The 10,604-nt window shown below is 50.7% G+C and overlaps 1 protein-coding gene across 7 annotated transcripts in view; it reads right to left on the bottom strand.

Annotated features, from left to right (window-relative positions):
• Positions 1-4,203: 4,203 nt before the first annotated feature.
• LOC119466160 (mannose-1-phosphate guanyltransferase beta) overlaps positions 4,204-10,604 on the bottom strand; it is a 28,587-nt gene continuing 22,186 nt past the window's right edge. For all 7 annotated transcript variants that reach the window (XM_037726655.2, XM_049657378.1, XM_037726656.2 and 4 more), the window contains one exon: positions 4,204-4,426. In XM_037726655.2, coding sequence (XP_037582583.1) covers positions 4,295-4,426 — 132 coding nt within the window. In that variant the 3' untranslated portion in view covers positions 4,204-4,294. The remainder of the gene's footprint in view (positions 4,427-10,604) is intronic.

Below are 10,604 nucleotides of genomic sequence, written 5' to 3'. Positions count from 1 at the left end.
TGAACATGCGCATCGAGTTCAGAATGCCGTCACGATCAACGATGCCAAACGCTGCAGCGCTACGCGCCGCGGGTGCGCCACAAAATAAAAAAAAAAACAATGCCGTCCTCCTCTCGTGGCCTTTCCGGTATCCCCAGCGGTCGTCACGATGTCAGCAGGGTGAATCTGGTGATGTCAGCCTCGGGGACGATGCCCATTGGTCGAACAAGAACCTACGAGTTCCGGTTTGTCTGCTAGCAGGTACGCGCGCTCCCTGCTCTTCCTTGTCGTGTTGCTCGCTTGTGCCTTGTGCGCTCTTGCGAATCGGTAATTACAGCCCGCAACGCAAGTGCCAAATCGCTCGCATTCCAACACAGTCGTGCTTAGCGGTATGATTAGCTGCGCGAACAGAGTGCGGCAGTGTTGGCCTTTCTAGACGAGCGTGCAACACAGGGTCTATAGCGGCACGGTTTGCATGAACAAGGGCCGGCACCGCAGCAACAGCGGGTAGCCGAGAAGAGCTGAGTCCATGTCCCCGTTACCGGCACGTAACTCGCCGCATGCCGTTTGCCATTCGCGGGCCGCCGTTCGAAGGTGGTTTCCCTCGCGAACGGCGAGATTTCCTTGCCGTAGAGAGGATGAGACCGGGACCCATTTGTGCGGTAGGCTCACCGCCGCCGATCGCTCGAAGGCGCCGATATCGTCGCTAGGCCTTTTCCGGCTCACTTCTATGCTAAAACGGACGGCGCTTCAGAATGAATTACCGACGCTCACAAGCCGCAATATTTTCTTACTGTTGTTATCGCTCTTTGCAATAATTGTACACGAAGAAGAAAACACGCTTATTAGCGGTGCCGTCGGTTGGGATGCGAGCACAGCCGAGCCGGTCGTCTCCCGTCGGTAGCCATGCACGGCAGCTAAGCTCGACAAGTATCGGAGCTATCGAGTTCATGCTTAACGTTTGACAGTGGATATCGTTCTTCATAAAATGTACAATTTACGCATCACTTCATCTATGGAAAATTATTTTGCTTGGAACAGAAGCTGCAGCCGATGTTTCCGTCGCCGGTGGCGGAGGCGCGCAGCTTCGCAGTCGTTGATTGGCCCGTTGATCGTGCTGCGGGCGGTGCGCCGGCCGAACTACCGTCTATTTTGAACACCTCTCGAGCGGCAGACGTTCTAGGGCGCGGGAGGCCGGTTCGCCATAAAGTCCCTATATAAGAAAAGTACCGCCATCTACTCTTTCCTCCGCCGCCTCCTCTCCTAAAGCGCTTGCTTTTTTCTTTGCTTTTTGCTTGCGAAAGCCAAGTCGACGGTGGCGCACCTAGAAAGTCCACGTTGAAGCTTGCAGGCCGGGCCACGGCCGGGCTCGACTGGCGCGCGCGCTCGAGCGCGCGCGCCAGTCGAGCCCGGCCGTGGCCGGGCGCGCGCCGCCGCCGCCGGCGGCGACTGCGGCTGCGCAGAGGACTTTCAACGTGGCTCTGAGGCGGAAAAAAAGAAAATATAAAGAAGTGAAAAGCGCGCGCTATCATCGTCCAATCGGAGATGCAGGAGAGAGAGAAGCGGCGTTTATCAAAGGATGGCGGTACTTTTCTTATATAGGGACTTTAGTTGGCCATCGGTATATTTGCCGCTAGCGTGGACGTGCCTTAAGAAGTGGGAGGTGTTTTGAGAAGCGCGTTGGCGATTACGTATGTCACGTGACATTTGGAGCAGCACTCGGCGAGGAGGAGAGACCAGCCGACGAGGAGAGTAGCGAAGGAAAGAGTGAAACGAGCGAGGGCCGTTTTTCGATCATCAAATGCATGTAACTCCGCTATTAGGGCACCATTTCGAAAAATTCTTGCGGCTACGTGTTCGTTGTAGGCTCGTGGAGAACTGCAACAGCACAACTAAATTTCGACCTCTGGGTGGTTTAGGGGCCCCTTAAAGAGTTACACTCCTGGCAAACAGATTCGGTACCAACATCCTGTATACCACCAAACTGCGATCGTATATGTTTTCCGACCACGAGGTCACATGTACACAAGAAAAGGTGCGAGGTACGCGCGATCAAAAGCAGTACGCTTTTAATGGCAGCTTTCCCGCAGTACTCGCCCGCCCATGTCACACGACAATGCCACCACACACCGGGTTTCGTTTTCTGGTCCCAGCAAATCTCCTCTCGGGTCATCGCACGTTGCCATTCACAGCTATTGCCACCAACCCAATGCGATAAGCACCTTCACCTACCTGTTTCCCATTGCTTGCACTGCACGGTTTTAATAGGCGATAAACGCAAATGTGGCGCCATTCCCTGCTACAGGTTGCGCAAAGTGAGCATCACGCTTCGCTTTGGCAGCGCCACGGCATCGTATTCCTGCACCACCCAACAGCTCGATTTCATTCCGGTTTTCCATTGCCGTCTTAAAACTACAATGCGCATCTCGGGTCACTCGGGTCCCCACCGAGCTCGACGTGCGTCGTTTCGTGCAGCAATGATTATCGCCGAGTGGCCAAGTCAAAACTTCCCGCCAAAAATGCACGCCCTAAGAAGCTGCTGATCCAGGTTTGAGTTCTAGGAGCGTGAACATGAGCTCGCCGAAGCCGTGTTGGGTCGCTCGGGCCCTGCCTTATCGGCACTGGTCGACGTTTTGGGTTGCAATGCTTCACACAACATTTCGCATTATGCAGATGCCAACTACAGCCGAGTGCGCCAAATTCTTTAGTGGCTTCGGATGGTGCGTTCTCCCCGTTTGTACGTATTTCCTGGCATATTTTGGTTCTAAGACGTACGAACGAGGTTCTACTGTAATTGAGCGTGTCCAAATTATCAGTGTGAGAACAATCACCGACTGTAATGCATAAAAGTGTTTACAGCTGAGGTATCACACCATCTCGCTGGATATCTATTTATGAACAAACTACGAGTGCTTATAACACACGTTGCCGTAGTCGCGAATATCCGCACTATAAGCGGTAGCGCACTATAACCAAAACAACTATTTTATTGCGATGATGGACACTCCTGGCGAATTTCTGCCGTTGCTGTCGCCGTGCTCTAGGTTCCGTATTCGCTTACTAAATAAATTAACAAGCATGGTGTCACGCGCGCACAAGCAAACATGAACACATCTCGCTCGTTGACCGCGGAAACGAACTGTCAAAACGCTTGAGTGACGAAGCGCGGCGAGCGCATTAACCTTCAAGCTATCATGCCTCTCACTTCAACGCTACAGACAATTTCACTCGCGCGATAACAGCAGCGATAGTGCGCCCCCAAGAAACTTCCGGTCACGGGCCTTATCAGTCTACTGTGCCGGATCACAAAGCGCACTCCTGCTTATCTATATCACCGCCATTGCCTTTCTTGCTCGCTATATTTAGCGGACTACATGATTGAGCCAAACCAGAAGCCGTCCAGGGCGTATGTTTGTAAATAACGAATGGGTCTTACACAGCGCGCGGCGGACTTTCGCCGTCGCAGATTGCTTTCAGGATAGTGCCAAGGCGATCGTATCGCCTAAGTGGATCGCCGCAGATTACGTCCTGTTTCGGTCCACTGAAACCGTTCCACATTGCTTTGCTTGCGAAAATCCTCTCCTTCTGTTTGCGCCAGTCCCGAACGCAAGTTTCGGATTGTCTGAACGCCCGTGATGCTGCTCGATTTCCGTCCATCTCCGCAAACAAGATCACTTTCCTTTTAAATGCGGCATCATGATGAACTCGGTAGTTCATGCTGATACAGCAGACGCAGAGAACGTCATAGAATGGACCTAAGCACGTGAACTGCAGCAGATGGAGGAAGCCACAGTAGCTAGGCTTGACGCGCGTGCGAGGCGGTCATTTTGAAATGTCGACTATATGGTAATGCAGATTTAGAGTCGTACTCGATTCTAAAGTGCACGCAATTTTTGGACCTGTTTTATCGAGAAAAAAAAAGTGTGCATTAGATTCGAGTACATAGGGTATTTGAGGCTTCAGGGGAGCGTTTGCCGTCTAGGTTGACTGCCGAACTTCCAGGCAGCCGGACTGTAACCGGTATTTCGTTTCCCGCAACTGCACTATAAGCAATACGTGTATACATGGAGTGCTATGGGAAAATTAACGGGAGTCTGAAAAGACTGCACTATATCCGGTCCTGCACTATAAGCAGGTACGTTATAAGTGGTCTATACTGTAGCTGGCCCCCACCCCTTTGTTTTTAATTAATTACACATGCTGTGCAAGAAAGAATGCCACATATATGTTCCTAGAACGTTTAATGCAAAAAAGTTGCAGTAAGAAAGCTTACAGGTAAAAAAATATGGTATAAAAAATGAAAAACGCATTGCAATCACATGATGACCTGCGGCTCTGTGACAGAGTCCGAGATGGCTTTGTGAGGCAGCACTTTGCCACCGTTGATGTAGATCTCGTCTTTGACGAACACATCTTCTCCTAGAACAGAGGTGTTCTCCATTCGAACCTGCAGGGAGGAAGTGAAAGCAATTACTGTGAGCACACATTCCCACAGGAACTGCAGAACACGTGACATGTGGCAAGAGCTTAGCATCTACAATCCAATGCTAAAGTGATGGCAGCCTTATGTGTGAATAAAGGTCTACGTAGAGAGCATTGTAAAAGCGTACTGCAAGAGCACACTGACAAGTCGCACTTCAACACATTCTGTGCATTTATTTTTCACCATCTCATCTGGGTTTTCAGAATGCTCTTACAGCTGTGAAAAAGAAAAGCGGCTTGCTTTAGTTTTTTTTTTGCAACACATTTTAGAGACAGCCGACATGACAATGTGTACGAGGAGCAAAACTTAACGCTCGACTTGGAAGAATTCTCATTTGAATATGAAAGCAGAGAGCGCAGGTTCCCAATTTTCACAGAACGAGAAGTGCTGCCACTCATGTAGCGCCAGTCATAAAAGGCAAGAACCTTTTGGTACACGTAGATTGGCAAGCTCACTCATGAGTCGACGCACTCAGGCCAACCTGTTAGTCCAAGTGAGCACAAAGCAAAAAATTTAGTATTTCGTGAGCGAGACTGAGCCAATTCCATTTATCCTGCCAAACAATGCTGGGCCGATCACTTGCATGTGAAAATGTGGCCCACACGCCATGTATGATGTGCTATATGCGTGAGTCATCTTGAAACTGTCAACCAAGAGGCTATGCACCCTCTAAAATTCTAGAATACTCTTAGCCAGGACTGTATGCATCTGGAATCTGCCATATCGGTCTTATGTGCTGTCTGAAAAGTTTTAAGTGCATTTCAGAGTGGACTGCTTGAAGTGGAGTGGTGCCACACTACACAACATGAATTGCAAAACAAGAAAATTTGTGTGGGACCGTTTGGTGCAGCAGCAACGGTGACCTGAGGTTGTTTTTTCTGACGATCCATTTCATTATCCATTCTTTACGTATTTCCTCACTAGCTTACACAGTGCTCAGACACTGCACACAGCGTGCCAAGTTGCCAATTCCAGCAATGATGGCATTTGAGCCAATGCGGAAATGCGATAAGAATTCATAGCAAAATGAATCGTAAGAAAAAGTGGCCCCTGTCACACGTCTTCACAGTAATATGGAGAGGAGGCAAAAGGCATCACAAAGGCCACTCTGCCACGTCAAGGCGGAGTGGCCACAACAATGACTACTATTGCATGCTGACAACCTACAGATCAGGTTCGTGGCGTCAGCAGAATTTTGCCCCTGTCACGTCGCCACTATCGAGCCTGCCTCTTTTTTTTCAGTATACATTTTACAGTTAAACCTGCTTATAACGAACCTCGATATTCGAATTCCTGGATATAACGAAGTTTTTCTATTCCCCGCCATTACTCCATAGAAGCACATGTATTTGAGACCTCTATGTAACGAAGTGGCAGCGGGAGACCCCCTCGATATAACGAATTTTCCCCGCCGACAACCTAGAGATTTCGCCCCAAATTTTGTCATTTTAGCGCGAGCAGCAACCGGAAGCACCTTCTCCGCTGCAAAGGAATGCGAAGCGAGCGCACGTGTGCGTGCGTGCAAGCGTGTGCGAGGCCCGGCGATCTTGCCGCGGCAGGCGTGACCTTTTCCCCTCCCTTCATTTAAACCTGATCCTGCCGCTTGCTGCAGCTGGCCTAGCCTGCCAAGCCGGTACTCTCCTTTTCCAGTTGATGTTGCCGACGTGCTGGCAGACGCTGTGACACATCACACTCGATGAGCGCAGACACGCGCTGTCAAACGCTGGCAGCATTGGAAGCACCGCTGCAGAAGCGAGCGAAGCGACCTTCATGCGGTTGTCTATCGCTTCAACGCAAACTGAGCACCGAGAACACACAGCACGCACAAAGCTACGAGCCGCCGACGCACCTACACTGCCTAGACTCTGCCCCAACGCAGATCGCTTTCATGATGCGGCCCGCGCGCCGCCGCGCCGCACGCAGTTGATGCCAGAGTACAGTACAATGCCACCCGCTACCCCCCCCCTCGCCGGTGCCTCGAGCGCAACAGAAGAAGGCACGCTTCCTCCCTGCTTTTCTTTCGTGCGCGCGCAAGATTCAGATGCAGTCATCGGCTCCCCTCGCACGTTTTCACTCGCACATACAGCATACAGCGCGTGGCGACTGCGTTATCGCCCTTGGACTTTATACAGAACATCTATGGGCCAAAACCAATTTTAGGGCCACAACGCATCGCAGACACCATCTTTAGATAGCAAATACGGACCTCAAGGGCCATACTTTTGCTGGCGGAAACCGAAAATACGTCATAGTTGTCGCCCACAGCACTTTGGGCAGCCAATGCCATCGTCAAGCCACCAAGCCAAGCGACATGAAAAGTCAAAATGGGCGCTCGGGCCGACGCGGGGAGGCAGTTCGCAACATACGATGCGGGAACAGGCACACAGTTGTGACGTAACAGCGGGATTACCAATGCATTGGGTTCTATGGGAGCTGTGCCGGGACCGGCCGAAAACGACGTAACAGCCGGAAAAACGCAGCCCCCGGGAACGTAACAGCGGGGTTCTACTGTAACACTATACAACGCTACGATGCCATCATGACACTCGCTCTTGGTTTCCGGTGCCTCGCGGTTTTGTGAAACGACACGCGTCCAAGCATCCAGTACCTGGTGTGACATTCCAAGGATGAGAGCTTCGACGGAAACGGAAAACGGGTGCGCATTACAATCGAGGACGCGTTAGAATCGAGTAAATATGGTAAGCGTTTCTTTTTCGATTTTTCGTGCCGAGCCTGCATATAACGAAATCCTCTTTATAACGAAGTTTTTCGGGAAATTTCGTTATATCTAGGTTTAACTGTACAAGACTATGGGCTGTTGGCGTGCACTCCCATCATACCATGGCACTTTCAGTACCCGCATACAATCTCCTTGCTTCCCCTCACTTTCTATATACTCTTCTCATTTACCCTCAGTACATTTCTTGTGTTGAGCACAGACACAAAGGAGCTGTTCCATCCTGTTGTACCAATGCGTATACAGTCGAATGTACTTATATAAGTATACAGATTTTAACAATACAGTAAAAGCTCGTTAATTCAAATCTCACGGGGACACTTGAAGAGTTTGAATTAAACAAAATTCAAGCTAACAAAAGTGATTAAGAAAAGGACACATTTGATGACAAAAAAAAAGTGGGAGCACGTCCGGGTACTACTTTTTTTTCCAAAAAATTCTGTGATGGCTTTTTGCTTTCTTTCTCGGAAAGCAATTGCTGTCGCTTTATCTTCAAGAGCTTGAATGAGCTGGAAGGCATCGTCTTCACCTTCTTCAAAACTGAAGAAAAGCCAGGTGTGATCAGTCCTTCCATCACCTGCGACAACAAAACGTACCGGTGTTTTACGATCTTCTTCATTCACATCATCATCGTCCACAGCAGGTTCTTCGTCGTCATCGTCGACTTGTGTGATTATTTCATCATCTGTCACAGTACCGCAGCGCAGCTGTCGACATTTACATAGTCGCCAAAGTCGGCATCTCCGAGCACTTCACGTACATGAACCGGAATGCGAACGTCCTCTTCAACTTCACTAGTGCCCGTGCTAGGGGCACTGAAACCGCAGTGACAGAAACAATTTGCAATTGTTTTGGTGGTAACCTGACTCCAGGCGCGCACAAGCATGTGCAGGGCAGTCAGCAGAGTCACGATTTAGGCCATGTCAGTGTTGGATCACAGGAGCATCTTTTCGAGAGCGTGGTGTCTATAAAAACTTTAAAAATGTTTTATAATGCCTTGGTCCATAGGCTGAAGAGCTGCAGTGGTATTCGCTGGAAGAAAAACCAGCTCAGTGGCTCTCAATTGAATGTCGACCTTGTGTGCCAAGCAGTTATCTACGAGGAGGAGAACATGCCTCTTGCCGAGCTCAAATTTTCGGTCTAGCCTGCCCAGCCACTGCTTGAAAAGCTAGTCCACCATCCACGCCTTCTTATTTGCAGCATAGTCGGCCAGCAGCGGGCAGATGTTCTTGAAACATCGAGGTTTCTGCGACTTCCCTATCACAAATAGGGGGACTCTCCGTCCCGGTCATGTTGGCCCCGAGCAACATCGTCACGCGCTCTTTGCTGTGCTTGCTTGCCGCCTGCGCACACGCCCCCCTTGTGCGTGATCGTTTTGTCGGGTAAAAGTTTAAAAAACAAATCAGTCTCGTCGGCGGTAAAAACATCGGATGGTGCGTACTTGTTGATGTGGTCTTGCCGTGCACCATTTCCCCACACGGCACAGGTTTCTGCGCTTACGGCTGTGGCCCCGCCGCATACTCTGCGGAAAAACGAGGTCGTGCCCATTTTTGAATCGACGAAACCACCCGTCCGAAGTGGCGAAGTCGGAGATAGTCAGGCGCTGCACAAAATCGGCCACCTTCGCTACGATGATGCCGCTCAGCAGGAAGTCCTGGCTCCGTTTTTCTTTAACCCATGTGAGCAATGCTGTCTCCAGGACCGGGTGCTTAGCTGTACGAAGCGTTTTTCGGTCCTTGGCGAAAGTTTCAGCCGCGTAGCCGTCCTCAATCATCTTCTTGCTCCGGATGTACGTCGACAGCGCGCTTCTCGGTATTTTGTGCTTTTTGACGATTTCATTCTTGCTTAGCTTTCCCCCGCATCCACTTGCCGCAGATTTTCCAATTTCTCCTTCAACGTTCTGGCGCGGTACTTGCCACGCAACGACATAGGGGCACGCGTGTAGTGTCGGTCTGCAGTGTACACGTCCCACCAGGCATAGAACAAAAGAAAGCAATGGTGCAGCTTCCACACTCGCACGTTTAACCATTGCGATGTCACTGGCGACGGCGAGAGAGTGGTCAACTTGGGGTTGCCATCGAACGCGCTGCTTATTACACTGTCCATGGCGATGCGGCAGAGCATTTGCGAATAGTACGTTAAAAACATCGGATGGTGCGTACTTGTTAAGGCGGCCTCGCTGTGCACCTTATGGCAACGGAAGTGCTGCCCCCTAAAAACATGCGATGATGATAGTGATAGGTATGTTGCGGCATGTCGCTTAACACCAGAGACTGCGAAGTGCAAAGCCAGCTACAGTGGCGCCCAGTTTGCATTATCTGTGCTGGACCAGATTAGCGTTTGAATTAACGAGCTTTCCAATACACGGGGCTCTATGAAGCAAGGCCTATCCGCGCCACTTAGTTCGAATTGTTCGAAATATGAATTAACAAGGAGTGAATTAACGAGCTTTTACTGTATATTGGATATAACAATGAGCAGCCGATGCACATAACTTTTGTATGTTGTCTGTGGTAAAATAAACTCACTGCAATGCTCCCATGCCGCATTATGGGTTATACAGTCGAATCTCGATAATTCGAACTCGAAAGGGTCTGAAAATTTGTTTGCATTAAAATAAGTTCGATTTAAAGGAAGGACGTATTTTTTAAGTATTCGAGCACTATAGCAAGATGAACGAACGGTGAGAGTCGTGAAATATCGCGGCGCGCAAGCGCATAGCGAGTTGCGCCCACGCCGGCCAACGCATCGGTTCCCGATAACGGCGGAAAACAAAACTTCAGGGAGCGGACGGCGCCGGCATGGCGACGGGCGCGCGTGCGCGGAGACCATCAAAGGTGAGGGAGGATGGCGGCAGGAAAGCAGATTTGGCCTCGGCAACTCCGCCGCTTTGGTGGCAGTGGCTCCCCTCGCCCTCTCTCTCAACTCCCTCGCAGCTCCCTAACCTTCGACTGTCTCCGTGCGCGCCCGCCGCTGGTACAGCAGGCTCGGCACAGATTAGCCCGCTCCTTGAAGTCTCGTTTTCTGCCGTTATTGGGATGCGAGCGTTTGCCGGCGCGGGTGCCGATGCCACCGGTCCAGCGCCAGCTTAGGCCGCTCCCTGAAGTTTCGTTTTCTGCTGTTACCGGGAAGCGAGCGTTTGCCAGCGTGGGCAGTTCGTTGGCCAAACTGGGCCTCCGCCGCTGCATGAAGGGGTCTCTCCTAAGCTTTTGCTCTATGGCGGTGTCGGAGTAATGCCGGTCGGAGGCGCCACCGCGCTATTTGGCGCGCTGCTGAGAGCATTGTCGGTCCACGGTATGGTCGAATTAACCGTCGCAAATGCTTTCGCGTTCGAATTACCGAGCGTTTTCGCCCACTGAAATACACATAACTTTGATGGTACCAGAGCGTCAGTTCGAATAAACC

Source organism: Dermacentor silvarum, chromosome 10 (assembly GCF_013339745.2).
Source record: "Dermacentor silvarum isolate Dsil-2018 chromosome 10, BIME_Dsil_1.4, whole genome shotgun sequence".
NCBI classification, from domain to species: domain Eukaryota; kingdom Metazoa; phylum Arthropoda; class Arachnida; order Ixodida; family Ixodidae; genus Dermacentor; species Dermacentor silvarum.
Note: the sequence above shows the minus strand (reverse complement) of the source record. Positions and strands in the feature narration are given on the sequence as shown.